Consider the following 17,397-nt stretch of genomic DNA (forward strand, 5'->3'; position numbering starts at 1 on the left):
AGGTGTTGATTCCTAACTGTTATCACATAAGAGAGGTGTCCTTCACAGGCCCCACAGCTGCTGCCTTCCCACGCTGCCTGCCTTGCTTTGCTGCTTTTGTCATTAGCTCATATCCTGCAAAATGTTGCTTCCTCCCTGGGCCGAACTTCTCAACGCCCCTACTAGAAACTGACACAAACCCACTTGCTTTATCCATCCAAACAAAAAAAGTGTGTAGAGTTCCCTATTTAACCCCTTTGCAGTCTGCATTATTGGCGTAACCTTACATTTTATGCAATTATTGCATTACATTGATATATTGATGTAAATCAGATAATAACAAACTGGAGATAAGAATATTAACTGCCCCACTTTTAAGATCCAGCTATATGAGCCTGTGTGCAGTGGTTATAATAAAGTTTCATTTCTACATTTTAGATTTTACTACCCACAACTCAGGTCTGGCTTTTTTCCTGCCAATGACATTCGTGCTACTCTGTTGGCAAACAAAGTGACAGCCTGCCAATGACATTGCACATAGGAATGTACTAAATCCACTATTTTGGAATTCTGACGAATCCTGAAAGATTTGGTTGAATTCTGAACGGAATCCTAATTTGCATATGCAAATCAAGCTACCGAAGGGTTAAAAAGAACCGCACGCTCAACGACAAATTTTCAACTTCCGTGTTTATGTGATGAAAAGTCACATGATTTTGAGGATTCTGATTCGGTTTGCCCAGGACCATGGAAACAAATCCTGGATTTGTTGCATGCCTAGTTGCACATATGTTTCCGTCTTCAAAGTTGCATGAACTTGCATGAAGTTGGCTGCAGGAGGAAACTTCATATAACTTCAGAAAAATTAAGCAAGCAAAGATTTATCACGAGCAACTGATCTTTCATTGGGGCATTAGCCTAATACATATATGTCAAACACAAGGCCCGGGGGCCAAATCCGGCCCACCTGGCTGTTTTATGTGGCCCTTGGTGAGTGTGACCATCCAGCCTGATCAGTTTCCATTTTCCTCACATAGTAACTAAGACTAAGGGGTATATTTATCATGCTGTGTAAAAAGTGGAGTGATGCATTACCAGTAATGTTGCCCAAGGCATCCAATCAGTAATCAGATTTCAACAGTAGCAAAGCATCTATTGGCTGCTATGAGCAACATCACCGGTAATGTCTTACTCCACTTTTTTACACATTGTGATAAAAATACCCCTTAGTATCTTACTAAGTATATTAATAAAAAAATTTGGCCCACAACTTAGCCTGTGTTTTAGATTTCGGCCCCCTCATGTGATTGAGTTTGACACCCCTGGCCTAATACATAAAACTCACCCATTTTCTGTTAATTCCTATGGGATTTTAAGAACAAATTTATGGAATGGTAACTTCTAACTTTCACCCATTGATAAATAAACTTCTAAACATTCCTTAGGAATGAGTTTTTTTGTATTAGGCTCTAAACAAAGGAACCCTCCAACTAACATTTTAATAAATCTGCCCCTAGGTGTTGTAGAGTAATACACTTTTGGCAAGCTTGCTTAACCCAGAATAATGCTGGCAGGTAAAGGACTAAATTGCAGAGCTGATACAGGTATGGGGTCTTTACCAAGAAAGACAGAATCCAGTCCAATGAAATCATTATTTTAAAAATTATTGTATTTTTGTCTGTAACGATAAAACAACATCTTGAACTTGATCCCAACTTAGATATGCGTTATCCTTATTGGAGGTAGAACAATCCTATTGGATTGGATGTTTGTGATTTTAATGAACTTATTATGTTATGACCATCCAAATTATGGAAAGACCACTTCCTTTTCTGGAAAGCCCAGGTCCCGAGTATTCTAGATAAAAGTTCCTTTACTAAATCAGGTGGTATTAACAGTGGAAATATGGGCCAAGCTGACCTATTTCTTAGTGAATTGTAAAATTCCGCCTTGAAACTTGAAAAATATTGAACCTGGCCCTAAAGATGAGTGGGCTATGTTAATAGGGTGGTGGCTGGTTACTGGACATGTTAGGGGAATGAGAGACAATCCTTTAGCGTTTGGTTACTGCAAGAAAGGTAATTAAAGTGAAAAGCGGTCAGCCAAGCCAACGATAGCTGCTTCTAGCCCTTCCCCTGTGAAAGCAGCCAGGTGCTGGCCGAACAAGATACACTTATCTCCAGACATTTATTCCAGGTATAAATCATTGCTGCAGGTTGAGCCTGAGCCTTTTCGGTAAGCCATCAGTGACTGCTTAAGGTTTTTAAAACATTCTGCCCCATCTGTCCCAAACAAATTCTCCTGCTTCTCAGTAGGACTAATTCACTAGGTTCTCATTGAATCGTTTTGCGGAAAAAGTGGGATTTTGATCTGTCAGTAACAGTTCACTGTTACCATCCCTTCCATCGCTGTTGGATCTAATGAAGAACATGATCCAACAAGGATGAAAGCTGAACTTCCAATGACATCTATGGCCATGCAAAATTAAGGGAGCCTGTTATGACTTGGCTAGCCTGCAAATGGTGTTTCCTAGGGAATGGTGTTTTGGCCTTATGGTAGTTGGATTGTAACCTGAAAGGATATTCATTGTGTACCCAAGAGAGTGCAGTCAGTGGTGATATTACTGTGTTAAGCACCATTGTGCAAAGCCTGGGAGACAGCAACACCAGGGTCTTAAAAGCCAAAACAAAAAGGTTATAGTTTGGAAGCCTAGGAAGTTATCCAGGAAGTAGGTGTGTATGGGTGGCAACATTTCATTTTAGGGCTATTGTTTCTTGATTAAGGAAATAGTTAAATGCAGGCATTTTATGAATAAAGCACTAACAGTTATAAGTTAGCCCCAGGATGGCAATATCATGCCCATTCAAAGGGAGACATAGGGCACAGTGTAATGCAACGGGAGACAGATGTACAGTATTTGGATGCTGTCATTACAGACAATCCCAGTTAATCCCATTCAGACCAGAGTGTATTAAACTTTCTTCTGCTTCTTGTCTTTGGCTTTTAAACTTTCTGCCAAAAAGTGAAGTTTCTGAAATCCCCTTAATGTTTCATCTCTCATGTAATTCTTTTTTTTTTTTTCCTGTTTCCATAACAGAGATATTACATAATCTGTTCTTCAGTCTTATTATGGCATGTCATTATTTTTTTCATTGTAAACTCCGGGGGAGTTTATGAGTCTGGATTTGCAGGTGTATTACACAGAGAAGCAAGGCAAATTAGGGTACTTTCAACATACTACATATCTAGCATAGTTTTCCCACAGCTTTGACCCAACCGGCTTAGAATCAGATTTCTTTGTAATGGAACAGGCAGTGTTTATAGTGAAAATAATTCCCACAGCGCGGAGTCTGACATCATATTACCCCCAGCTGCAAGTGGCTTCCCAGCTGGAACCTCCTTGTGTTGGAGAAAATACAAATACAATTCACACATTTGTCTTAGGAACCCATCAGTTACTGGCACGTCTAGCAATATATGTGTCTGATTGAGTCTAGACTGACTTCAAAGAGCAAAAAGGCAAGTTTTGTCATAGCTCCATAGCTCCGTGCTAGTCGTGTAGTGTGACTGATGGTCAGGTTTGCCCATTGGCCCATACATTATATTTTTTGGTTGACTGTGACTGCGGGTCATTAGCTGGAATACTCAGCCCTGTCAGATTTAAAGTGACTAATTATCAGGCTAAAAGTGGTTTAAGTGTTCTTTAGGTCAGAGACATGTATACCCCAGACTTTGTGCATGTGTTCTTCAGGTGTGCCGTGCAGAATAAAAGGCAACTTTATTTGGCTTTTATTTGCCATGTCTAGCCATTAATTACCATGTGTTATTAGCAGGGCTTGTAAAGGCTATTCATATAGAAATCTGGGGGAAACATAAAAAGTGCAAAATGTAAAGGAGAAACTAGATAAAGGGTTGCTGCCATGCTCTACAGTTTTTGTCAGTTTTGTCAATGTTTAAAGGATAACTTAAGCATAAGAAAAGAATATGGCTAGAAATGCAGTATGTATATACTGAACTTTAACAGCAGAGAGGTTCAGCAGCCCTATAATAATATATATATATATATATATATAATTTAAAATTGTTTTTAGCAGTTCCCAATCTTAGATCATGTGTCAATGACACTGCACATGCTCTGTATGCTCTGGGCTGTCGTTGAGAAGTTAAGCTTTGGAGATCATTTGAAATGTGAAAATGAGGTTTGTCAGTCTCAGGAGCTGATGCTAAAGGGCTAATTGAGTGCAGTGTGACTCAATTAATCTCTAAACAGGGGTGTTATTAGGTCCAATGCATTGTGAGCCAGTCCCTAACCTGGGTAACCAAAACAGCCCAGGCCATTTGCTGTGAATCATCAGAAAACATGATTGGGCACTACTGTGGGAGGGGGGGGAAGCAAAATATAATGTATAGCGTTTCCAGGATTGATTGTGGCTGATCCTTTGCATCATAGTTGTGAGTGGCTGCAATTAGTTCTGTGTAATTAGCTCAGTGCATGTATCATTAGCACTGAAGCCAGTGTTGTTACATTGTGCTGTTTTGCCCCCGGGGTATTGCAATGCTGAGTTTATGCAGGAGCAGCAGCACAATACAAGATATCAGAAAGCAGATCAGAGTGGCCAAGCAGAGGAAATGCTGTAAATGTCTCTAAGCAGCAGCTGGAAAATATTTAAGAGTGGAAACTATTTGACAATACACGGGGACGGACCAAAGGAGAAATGTGCAAGAGCAGAGTAAGCACAATGGGTGCTAGGATTAGAAACAAATCCAGACCGTGGAGTTGATCTGTCTGTAGCCCCACTTAACTATATCTACCTAAATGCTGTTTGGACATCACAAATGTTTTAATAATTTATATGGCCATCCCACGGTATACCATGTTTTTCCTCATAAGTCCAGTGTAATTGCAGTTGCCTTTGTTGAATCGTGCTTGGGCTTTGATGCAAATCTGGTGCAGCTTCAGAGTAGGGGTTGCTCCATTTGTAGAGGGTGCATTCAAAAACGGTGTTTGCATTGAAATCACTGCTCGCAAGTCTGGATCTCCTATTGACACAAACCTTTGTGGAAACACTGGTGCTACCTCCTGGTCCATAGGGGCTGGAAGCTTCAACAAAGAGGCAGTATGGACACACTGGTAACCGTGTGTAGGTACAGGAGCGCATTTGGACAGCAACCACTATTCCTTACCTTGATAAATTGTGTTAGTACAGGTATGACATCCCTTATCTAAAAACCAGAAAGCTCCCATAAAGTTGATTATAAGCAAATATATATACGTTTTTTTCTAATTACTCTGTGTAATAACAAAACAGTAGCTTGTACTTGATGGTAACTGAGCTCCATAAATCCATAATGGTGGCAAAGCAATGCTATTGCCTTTATTTAATGTTTTTTTAGTGGACTAAACATATGGTGATGCAAATTAGGAAAACCCCAGTTCCCAAGCATTCCGGATAAATGATCCTGTACTTCTGTTGTTGCTTTTCTTGCTGAATAAAATGTTGGTACCATTTTGTGCAAGATAATTGTGGTAACAAATGGAATAAAACCCTATGAATAGTGTTTATTTCCCTTTTTGTCTTGTCAATTATAACCAGGAGCTTTCTGTTTTTCTAAAGCCTTAATCTTAAATGACTCCAGAAGCAGTGCTGTTTCTACTTCCATCCACATACAAGTAGCATAAAAGAACATTTTTCAAGTTACGTTAAGCTTTAGCACTTTCAGGCGCTACTTGTATGTGGATGTGTGCCATTTAAGAATGCAGAGAATATGACAGTGCCAAGGTCCAAACTGGGACACAGTACTAATTTTATTCCTTGCAATTACAAGGAATTGCACACCACTCACACTCCTCACATGTCTGTCTGGGAATCCTTATGCATCATGGCCCTACTTTTTAAATGGTCATTGTAAGAGATGGATTGAATCTGTGATTTTTGGCTTTTGGAAGTATTTTTCCTTCAGTTGACTAAAAGAGGGGTCTGCCAATTCTGGTAATATGCTTTATTCAAATGTTATTTGATGTTTACAAGTCAATACTTTATCTGCTGCACAAACAAGGACAGTGGCACTGTTGTGTTGGGGTATATGGGGAAAAATGCCATTGGTACTGCAAGTGACAAGCTGCCAAAAGGACTTTTCATTTGTAATAAGCTGTTATAGGACCACCTTCTGGAAATGGCAGGCCCATTGGTTTGTATATCTGAAAGGGGTCTACACCATATAAGAAAGGTGGCCATACACGGGCAGATCTCGATTGGGCAGGTTTGATTTCTCATAGGAGCCGATGTGGTCCACAAACCAACAGGCGTGTATACCCGCCATTCTAATTTGATTGTTTGGCCCCAGGGACCGAATTAACCCCATATAGCCTACCCATAGGTGGGGATATCGGGAGAAGATCTGCTCGCTTGATAAACTCGACAAGCGAGCTGATCTTGCCGTGTATGGCCACCTTAACATCGTTTCCTATCCGAAACTCATCAGGATCATTTACCCAACCCGCTTAGGCTGGCAACTTCTCCGTTTCCTGTCCATGTTGAAGTAATGGGTTCTGGGAGCTGTGCTTTCCAGAGAATCTGTGTACACCCCACCATGGAAAATAGAGGGACTGCAGATCTAAGGTGGTGGCAGGAGAAATGGCCCATGCAAGATCCATGTAAAACTACATAAATATATACAAAATAATTAATTTTTGTATAAATCCAACTGAATAAGCTCATGCCAAAAAGTGGGGTATATTTTCTCTTTAACAGTATTTCTCGTGCTCCATTTTGCTAGTAATGGTTATGATAAAGTGCACACTGGCAATGCATTAGGCAAGGGAACAAGTAATGAATCATGTCCTTTTTATTTTATCACAGACCTCGAGGCTAAGAAAGCGTGTGATTGGCTGCGGGCCGCTGGGTTTCCTCAGTATGCCCAGCTTTATGAAGGTAAGCATGGTGTCTTTATATAAAATACATGTTTTTGTTTTAGATCTTTTGCCCTTGTTCTGAATAAGTGTTATCTTTAAGCTTAGGTGGCACTGAGTGTCAGACCCTGCACAGGGCAAGATGTCTGGAAGTCATTTCTGACTATTGCTTTGTGTTTGATGCTCTAGCCCTACCAAGAGGTGTTGATATGCACTTGGGTATTCCTCACTGATAGTCTTCTCATTCGGTGCCTCCCACAGGCAAAGAGTAATTGACATGCCCTTGTAAAGTTTTCAATAAAAAACATAAAAACCCTCCTTTAATGCAGTGCTGTTGTCCAGAGAATTAGCCTGATTTTTATCCATATTTTTCCATGGTCTAAAGGGCTGTATGTAGTTTTTCTGCAACTGGGACATAGGGAAGCAGGTACGCCCTGTGTACTTCAGTCTTTATATCCTTCAGCCTTTCGCCTCCAACTCCAGGAATTGAGTCTTCAACACTCACACGGGGCCGAGAGGATGAGACTGTGCTGCAGAACAATAGCTGGAAGCATGGCATAATAGGGAAGTGTCAAGCCAAGCTTTGTCTGGCCAAGTCATTTCCACATCTCCCCCTCCCAAAAAAAGAAAGCAAATAAACAAGAAGACGACAGTAACTGCTAACAGCCCCAGCTCATAGGTTTTGCCATTCAAAAAAGCTTTCCTCCTCACTAAAGTGGAGCTTACTTCTTGTCTTGACCAGTTAGATGTTCCTCTGATACCTTGTAATGTTAGGAGCCACAATGCAGTGTTTTTTCGGCCACAGTATCCTTGTGAACTACAACTCCCTCCATCCTCAGAATAATACCGAATTCATATACGACCGTAAGTGCCATGCACAAAGTGCAGTATTGGATTATTCACATAAAATGAAATAAGAGCTTATTGCTATTGCTCTATTAGTGTGTAGTTATTCTAGAATTCTGACTGCCACGAGAGTGGGTGTTGTGGTGCCTCTGGGCAAGCAGCCAATCACGAGGACTGGATGAACCACACCCCTGTATGTAACACAGAGCGTGCATCCAGCTTAATTTCCCTCTGCAGGATATCACTATAGTTATAGTAGTAGGGCTATTAGGCATTTTATTTAATGCAATCATAAGGATTTCTAAAGTGCCTATTGAAGAAAGAAGGCTGACAACATAGATGTCAGATGGGCTGAGAAATTCTACTTCCTCATTGAAGTATAAGGTACTAGAAGAACTTTCCGTAACCAGAAACAACTGCCCTCTCCTTCCATAGAAGGGGTTTATTCCTCCATTCCTCAAAAACAGGGAGGTCAGTATGGGCTCCAGGCCCCAAAATGTTTATGGCTTCCACTGAGAAGGAAACATATTCTTGTGAGGATGAATAATGGACAGAGCCTAGACACCAAGCCCCCATCTATAAAGTAGAGTGTTAGAGCCAGTTGTCAGTATTGCTTTTTCTTACAGATTCCCAGTTCCCAGTTGATATCTCCTGTGTGAAGAGAGACCACAGCTTCTTAGACGAGGATTCCCTCAAATCCCTGTGCAGGTAATACCTATAAAATCTCTTCTTTTTGCTAACGTACTGTACAGCTTCCATTAGCTGGAATGGGGCATTGCCACAACAGTAAAGTAACACACATACAGTACTTAATTTGGCATTTAGCTGCACATCTGTAGGTTTGATTTTATTTTTAAATGTATTTTATACCTAGACTTAGATTTATACCTAGACATTACAATATCTTTTTATTGCTAGGCTACCCACCCTAGCAACAAGAAACCCAACTGAACATGGAGCTGACATTTTGCTAGTATTACATTTTATATTCTATATACCCCTTTTCATTTTCCAGTCTTTAAGCCATTGCCTGGCTGATATGGGCTGATATAATTTGCAAAGAAGGTTAGCATTCCCCTGTTTAGGTCAGTACTGTTGATGTTTTTCTGTGTAGTATTTATATATGATACCATATGATTATAGAATGGATTATAATAAGGCAGTAATGTTGTTTGGAGATGTAAGTGTAGCCCATGAGTACGATGATGGTCATAAAAATCTGTTCTGGGGACCCATCTGACCCATGTGCGCCTCCTGCTGGACAGCCCTGCTCCTTATTGTGCAAAGAGTTTGATTTCCAAGTGAAAAGGGCAGTAACCATTTTTGTGCTCTATAGTCACTGCTTGGCTTCACTATAATCTATGCCATGCTGGGAGTTTACTAGCAAGAAACGATCAAACACATGCCAGTACTAAAAGGGTTAAAAATGGCACCACTCTGCTTACTGTTTTGGGGCAAACTGCTAGAATGGAAACCGTAAATAATGTAATCTAATGAGCGTTGTACAGCCCCCATTTGGGCCCCAGGCCTTAGAAAAGCCATATCTGTCAGCGCCATCCCTCTGTAAGAAGCCAGCTGGGCTGTCCTATCTGTAAAATCTCCACAATCCCTTTCTAATGAGAGGAAGGCTTATTTTCACAATATGTTCTGCAAAATCCTAAATGAATTTCAGTAAATAGAGGGCGTTGGGGGGGGGGGGGGCAAAGTTAAAATGTCGGCACAAGAGACAATACTGTAAGTGTAATAGAGTGCTTGAGCGCAGCTGGGGGCTATCTGAAGACAACACGGCCCCCACCAATAATTGCACATGGCTCCTTTTCTGAGCTGGGAAACTGTGGGAGGATTTCACAATGTATTATGTCACCAGTCGAAAGAAAGGGCACTTTGTGCAACAAATCCATTTTGGATAAAAATCGAATTGCTCCTTTAACCCTTCTGGTTTGTTGGTGGGCGTATTGCTCTGATTAATGGAGAGTGTATAAAGGCTGGCTTGTCATGGGGTTATTGGCTGCAGGGTATTAGTGGCCTCTGTGTGAGTTCAGCAGGAACAGCACGCTCTGTTCTGTGCAGGGAATGCACTCACCTGAGGTCACGTTGCCGCACCGCTTGCTAGGATTTGGGATTTTAAAAGCAAAATGATGCTCTTATTGGAAAGCACACACCTTAACTTCCCCAGTTCTGTACCCCACCCTCCTCTCCTGTCCGGTTCCTTCATGTGTACACAAATGCCTTTTATTCACTGAATGCTGCTCTGTTCAATATCTCATCTCCCCCACTTTATCTCTCTTTCCCTTCCTACTCACTTTCTATCTTCAGTCTCTGTTGGCGTTTCATGTTCCTGCCATTACTTCTGGCAACCAATAAAATACACATGCTCAGACTACACTGGCTTCCAAGCAGCCATGCCTCCAAACTGACGATGAAACAGCTGTGAAGTATTTGGATTCTATATATATTAAGGGGTTCTAGGAGGCCAACGTCTTTTTATCCAATTTTTTGCTGGCATACAAATGGTTTGTCCTGTAGCTTTGTTTCTTATCACCCACATCACTATTTGCTGTTATTGCTCTTCAGATTATTAATTGCTTGTATGTATAACCTGCTTCCTACTATGTAATTTCTATCAAGCATTCTCCCATTTCTTCCATCCCTCATATGTTTGACCTGTCCTAAGGGGCTTGGGCACATTGAGAGTTTTGCCTGCTTCTCTCAGCCTGCATACCAAACGCTCAGCGTGCCCATACTTTATTGAGACATGGCCTCACAGCATATTGGGCAATGTTGGCTGGTAGCTCCCGCGCAACAGGGATGTGTGATAATAGCCCTAGTTACATTACAAAGATTGAATGCTATATTCCCACTTATACGAGGATGAGCCAACTGTGGCCCCCCCAGATTCCATTGTGTGTGGGATTCTGGGATTTGAAGTTAAGCAACATCTGGAAGTCAGGGCATTAAAAAGCACTGGTTTTGAACTGCCCCATCCTCTTCTCCACTGCACGCTTGCGCCATAGAAAATAATGTCCACTTCCTTTTCTCCTACCTACAGCTGTCTCTCCTTTGCGCTGCTATGGCCGGGCTGGAACCACTCGATTGCTGATAAGCATTAAATAAGCAGAGCGTGACGTCCTGTGCAGCAGCGGGATATGTTGACATTTAATACAAATCCGCTTGGATCCTAGCATTAGGATTTCCTGTTGTCTGAGCCGAACATTCGTTTAACCTTTCCAGCAGTAAAAACGAAGTGCTACAATGGCTTCTATTTTTTTTGGGCTGCGCCGTGGTATTGCATGAGTTAACAGTTTTAATGATATTTATTAATCCGCAAGTCAGCTAAATGTCAGTACAGGTTGTCCTGCAGGAACTGGCCTATTCCTGCTCTGGAATACACAATTACTGGTTTGCCTCTGTCATATAGAAAGGCACAGTGTTGCTGGCCTCCGGCAGGAGAAGGGTGCAGGCAGTTCTAGGTTTGGCATGCACACTAGATTGGGCAGATATGGGGAGGCAATGAGCCAGAGCTATTCACATGCTTTGGAGCCAGGAAACTTTACAGCCTGACCTTCACTTCCCCTCATATGTAAGAAAACCCCCTTTTTCACCCCGAAAAAATGTTCACTCTTAACTGTTTGCTTTCCTTGTCCGCAGGCGGCTAATGACACTTAATTCATGTGCTCCTATGAAGCTGGAAGTTCATTATCGAAAGCAAGTGAGTCTGACCTAATAGATGGTCCTCTATTGTTATTCAAGGGTCAGAGTGGCAAGCACTGCGCCTGGGCAACCCCAATGGGTATTGCACACTTTATCAGAAGCTGCACCCTGCCCATAGGGACGAAGGGGGCAACACAGCTGCACGACAGGGAGGAAATTCCTGCATGTGGTTTTTAGCTTCTTTTGTATACACAGTTAGTATTCAGACAATGAAATACTCATTTATGTGTTTCTCTAAGCATGATTTACATCTGAGGATTAGCTAAAATAACACATGCTCCTGTAGGAAAATCATTTTATTATGTTTCCAGATTAGTGGCCATACATACTGGAACCTATTAAGAAAAAACAAGCACATTCCTTCTTACCTTTTCTTGTTCGTAGTTATTGCTCCATCCTCTATTACACACATTGCTAATCAATACCTGACACTGTTAATTTCCCATTATACATGATCAGACAGACACAGAAGGTTCTTAGCACACAGTTCTGCAATATTTCCACCATGTATGGAAGGTTTTTAATACTTTCTGTTGTCCCCCACTATAATTTAGAATGAAGACTCTGATGAGGATGACCAGTGTGCAATCAGTGACCGCTGGGCCTTCCAGAGGGACCAGGGACGCTGGTCTCGCCTGGACTCTGTTGAACTGCTGTCTCCGACATATGCTGGACCACCAACCATAAAGAGCACCTCTAGCCGTGACAGTATCCTGACAGACCTCAGCACAGAATTAGAGGCCACCTCATTGCAGAGTGCAGGAAGCAGTCGGGGTGGCTTGGACATTGTGGTAATTCCCCCACAGGGTATGTCATCTGTGTCCAGCTCTCCTGCACCTTCCAAACCATGTAGGAGCCTTAGTGATCAGTCTTTGGCTCCTCAGCGCCGAGGACTTAAGGAGAAAACCAAAAAGAGGAAGACCAGGGGGTTCCTGAAGCGCATGGAATCCCTGCGCAGAAGAGAAAAAGACAAAGGCAAAAAGGAGGTGCCGTCAGATAGTGCTCTTGATGACTCTGGAAGGGAAACCCTGAGCTATGCCAACCACTGTGCAGATGATGGAGATTTCCCAGTTTTTGAGAAGGACTTTCTCCATCCCGGTTATAGGACTAAATGTGCATCTAGTGGCAGCATTAGAAAGCCTCACCTGGATGGGCAGTGCAGGGGGGTTTACTTGGAAGACTTTGAGATGGTCAGAAAAGATGGCATACGGCAAAGAAACTCTCAAAAATCTGACCGTCTTGTGTGCATCCCTACAGACCATAAGCCTGGCACATTTCCTAGGGCTTTGTCCATTGAGAGCCTGTGTCCAGCCAGTCGAGTACCACTGGAGAGCTGGAAAATGGGCAGTAAATCATTGGGACAATCAGTTTGTAGCAGTATGGACTCCCATGGCCTAGAGGGAAGGCCAAGGAGGGGTTCCTACAGTTCCATAGGTAGTCGTTCAAGTATTTATGACAATGTTCCTTGCTCGCTTTCTGGTAGTGGGGATCACTTAGAATTGGGAGGAAGTAGTGATCTGTTTGGCCACTTGGATGATGTTCTTAATCATGTTCGGGGTCTCCAGCGGATGGTGGAGCTGTGGTCACGGACTGTATGTCCAGAGCTCGATGAGGGCACTGACTCTGGGGGTGAGCAGGCTGGGCATCTGGCCTATGAGGAGAGATCCATATCAGATGTGGGGACATCAGCCAGTGACTTTGACAGTACTGGAAACTCTCTTAACGAGACTGAGGAGAACGAGATGAGGGAGAGGAGAGACTCTGGAGTTGGAGCATCATTAACCAGGCCTTGCAGGTTGGTCCAGAAATCTCTGTAAGTTACCTTAGTGGATTTGGGTATTGCAATCATGATTCCTTGTGTCTGGGCAGATTCACTACAGCAGGACAGCAAACATTCTGCCTTCTTCAAACATTCTACAAACATACCTCCTTCAAACATTCTACAAACATGCCTTCTACAAACATTCTACCTTCTGCCTTCTGCCTTCTTCAAACATTCTACAAACATCTGCATCAGGCTGTGTTACATCTCGTAGATCAAGGCTGTCCCACCTAATTATCTTATGTACCTTATGTTCCCAGAATGCTACTGTTTAGAGGCAGATGTGCCCTGTGCTTAAATCCTCATTATCTTCTGTTATTTGATCATGTAGATCTACCCAGCACAGACACTGCATATTCCAACCCCGATCAAAAACTGCAGCCCTCCAACTATTGTTAAACTTGAAATCCCAGTTGTTGTAGTTTAACAGCATCTCAAAGGAAAGGGTGTAGGACACATAACTGATATTGATATCATACATGCGTATGCCTGGCATTTATTGTTATTGGTCAGTATTTCAGCCTGTTTTTGGAACCTTAATATAATTATTTTACTCTGATTCAGGGCCATTGACTAGGCTGGTTAATAGGTAACCTGTTGTGACCCTGCAGATGTTATAGAACTATGTCGAACACCTACAGCCTTTGTATACTGGTGGGAGGGTGTGATTCCAACAAAAAGTTTGGTCATTTTTTTATCATTTGGAATTATTTGTCTGTCATACTATTCATTTTCCATTCTGAATTCATAACTGCTGCCAGATTTCTGACTAATCCTAGCAACCAGACAGCAGTTAAATGCCAAGCCTGATGGCTTTAAAAGGAAAAAATGTAAATAATTAAAAATCCAAAAAATGGGCAGGCTTAAAAGTCCTCTTGGAAGAAGACCCCATCCTTACCTGCAGGGTCTCCCTATGCCAGTTGGGCCCTGTGTGTTCGTGGCCATATAAAGTATAGATAGCCTCACCAAACAAGGGGATCCTATAGTGCATGCTTAGCTTTATTTCTATTTTAAAGGGAAAGTAAAATTGAGAGATTACAGAATACAAGTTAGCTGAAGAGACTGCATGACTGCTGTATACATGGATGTCACAGATGCAGCCATCCAGCCCTTTTATTAACTATAACTCCTATGCAACTAGTAGCTGGATTATTAGGAACTGAAGTTATATGACAGCTGGAGGGCCTCAAGTTTGGATGTTCCTGATGTAGCACATAACCTTCCTAGCTGGAGTGGGAGCCAGCTGTGCTGCATTCCAGTTCTCCTCCTCCACCTGCTGTATAGCTAGTGCACAAATCTCTCTTTGGGAAAAGATATGGGATTTGGGATCTGGAATTTAGTTTTTTGGACTCAGCTGAACCCGGCACTTTTTTGCAAAATTCAGGCTTGGCAGAACCAAACCCAGACACAGCACTTAAATTGGCAGCCTGTCTGCTTTTGCGACCTTTAACTCCCATCATCCTCAGCAAGCTGATATAGATATTTACCTTTCTCTGTATGCTAAGACAAATATTACTAAAATTCTTGGTTTGTTTCTAAAACAAAATCAAAGATCTTGATCTTGGTTTAAGGAGCCAATGAGATTGAGCAGTTCTTATCTTTTACAACAGCCTAAGCCAATAGCGTGCCATTCAGTGACTACTCAATGAATCCTGGGATAGAACACACTCACTAGGCTCACTTACCCTAGCATTGTATTAAGAGTTTAGAGAGAGAGTTTAGCTCTGTGACCCACTAAGGATTAGTGTGGCATGTAGTGATTTAATCTTCAGGCCTGAGTGTGTGTGTCTCTCCTTGGCAGGAAACTACGCTGGCATAGCTTTCAGAACTCGCACCGGCCAAGCCTCAGCTCTGCATCGCTGGAGATTAACAGGCAGTCAGCTGCACAGCTCAACCTCCTGCAGAAGCTCTCTCTGCTCAGACTCACCGCCATCATGGAGAAGCATTCGGTGCCCAGCAAGCAGGGTTGGGCATGGTGAGTAGCACAGCAGCTTTCTTTATCTCCATCAGGCCTTAAAGGACAAATGTATATTGTATTCCACCTAATTTCCCTTAGTGCAGCACACCGACCTGCCTACTTTGCGCATTTATCTAATCTACAGAGACCTGCTGAATAGTGTCTCTAAAGCCTAGGCCAATGATCCCCAACCAGTGACTCAGGAGCAACATGTTGCTCACCAACCCCTTGGATGTTGCTCCCAGTGACCTCCAAAGTAGGTCCTCGTTTTTGAATTAATTCCCAGAATTCCTTTTGTTGGCTTGGAGGCAATTGTTGATTGTATGAAACCCAGTGTAAAGCCAAACAGAGCCTTCTATAGGCTGCCAGTCCACATAGGGGCTACCAAATAGGCAAATATAGATCTTGTTTGCACCCCCGGAACCTTTTTCATGCTTGTGTTGCTCCCCAACACTTTTTTTCCATTTGAATGTGGCTCAAGGTTATAAAAGGTTGGGGATCCCTGGCCTAGACGATACCACAGCTTCCTTTGCTGCATGCCTGCATCTTGATATATGATTGGGAGCTGGAATTTTGCTCCTACTGCTCCTGGCTCCATAGACTTAAATGGAATTATAATTAGATGAAGATCCCTGTATATCATTAAGAAACTTGGCAGCTCCGACTCATAAAGTAATAATATTTAGAGAAGGGATATTTTGTGTACATAATACGATATATACTGTATTGTCTGTTTAAATGGCATCTATATACTATTCTATAGAGCAAATAATGTAGAACAGGTAAAAAAGGAAGGTGCTCTTTTGGTAAAGGGGCCAGCAGCACTTCTGTGTACTGAGCAGAGTAGCAGCAAATAGTGAGTAGGAAATGCTGTGGTTTCATTTTAAAGCGAAACTAACACATATCTGTAACTGTAAGGATCATGTCAGTATTACTTGGCATGCAGGATCACATTGCCCCTAACTCACCCCCAGCACAGTGATACTTAATGCTACCCCACACTATATAATGAGGCTAAAATTGTCTGAATATAGAATATATAGCTTGGGGCAGCTTAATCATTCTGTAGGCTGCCTTTGAAAGCAATTTAGTGGGCTCATATCTATAGTGGCTTAATTTATATAGCTACTGTTAAGAAAATACTGCCCAGTTATTGATCATTGCATGTCCCTCATTTTTGAAGCACTCTAGCATTGAGATCTACAGATGGTAAAGCAACAACTTGTACTTGCTCGCCATCTACTGACCAAATTATGTAATTATTTCCTTTTATTGCTTACATGTGAGTAATCTGGAGTTAAAGAATGTGGCACATTTAATGCTTTGGTTGCTGGTTTCTGGTTGTGCCAACCATCTAGTAATTCTTGTTTATTCTCTCTTCCACCAGGACAGTGCCCAAATTCATGAAGAGAAGTAAAGTCCCTGACTACCGAGGTAGAGCTGTGTTTAGTGTCCCCCCAATAATCAATGTGCAGAGGACAGGCCAGCCACTACCACAGAGCATCCAGCAGGCAATGCGCTATATTCGCAGCCAGTGCCTGGACCAGGTAATTGCACTGAGCAGGGGTTTCCCCCTAGCATGTTTGAGGACCTATGTCCTTTATTTATGGTTCCCCAACTTTGATCTGGATGATGAATGTGAGTTCTGCCGTGCAATCCTGTGAATCAGACATCACAACAGGAGACAAACCCAAAGCACAAATGTGCAGGGGGCGTGGAGGCATTGCTTGTCCTTTATGTCAGAATAGAATCATGCAAAGAAGTGCCAACATAGTAGGGGTTAATAATCAGAGGGTGGCAAAGGGCCAAAAACAGTTGCAGAGAGTTGAAATTGTTGTACCCTGATAGATACATCCTTTCTCTACTAGGTGGGAATCTTCAGGAAATCCGGGGTGAAATCCCGCATCCAGGCCCTGCGACAAATGAATGAGTCTTCTCCAGACCATGTCAGTTATGTGGGCCAATCTGCCTATGACGTGGCTGACCTGCTGAAGCAGTACTTCCGAGATCTGCCCGAGCCCATCTTCACTAGCAAACTGACCGACACATTCCTGCAAATCTATCAGTGTGAGTGTTGGAGCCTTATTGATACCTGCAACCTTGTCCTGTCCTCTATTCCTATCTCTTACCTCCCCCCTGTTCATACCATTATCCCTGTGTCATTATTTCATT

The 17,397-nt window shown here is 42.4% G+C and overlaps 1 protein-coding gene across 3 annotated transcripts in view; it reads left to right on the forward strand.

Moving 5' to 3' along the window:
• Positions 1-17,397, forward strand: part of stard8 (StAR related lipid transfer domain containing 8) — an 81,607-nt gene that overhangs the window by 58,732 nt on the left and 5,478 nt on the right. For all 3 annotated transcript variants that reach the window (XM_031892355.1, XM_004916807.4, XM_002938917.5), the window contains 7 exons: positions 6,840-6,911; positions 8,362-8,443; positions 11,384-11,444; positions 12,001-13,241; positions 15,070-15,243; positions 16,613-16,772; positions 17,094-17,292. In XM_031892355.1, coding sequence (XP_031748215.1) covers positions 6,840-6,911; positions 8,362-8,443; positions 11,384-11,444; positions 12,001-13,241; positions 15,070-15,243; positions 16,613-16,772; positions 17,094-17,292 — 1,989 coding nt within the window. The remainder of the gene's footprint in view (positions 1-6,839; positions 6,912-8,361; positions 8,444-11,383; positions 11,445-12,000; positions 13,242-15,069; positions 15,244-16,612; positions 16,773-17,093; positions 17,293-17,397) is intronic.

This window comes from Xenopus tropicalis, chromosome 8 (genome assembly GCF_000004195.4).
Source record: "Xenopus tropicalis strain Nigerian chromosome 8, UCB_Xtro_10.0, whole genome shotgun sequence".
NCBI classification, from domain to species: Eukaryota; Metazoa; Chordata; class Amphibia; order Anura; family Pipidae; genus Xenopus; species Xenopus tropicalis.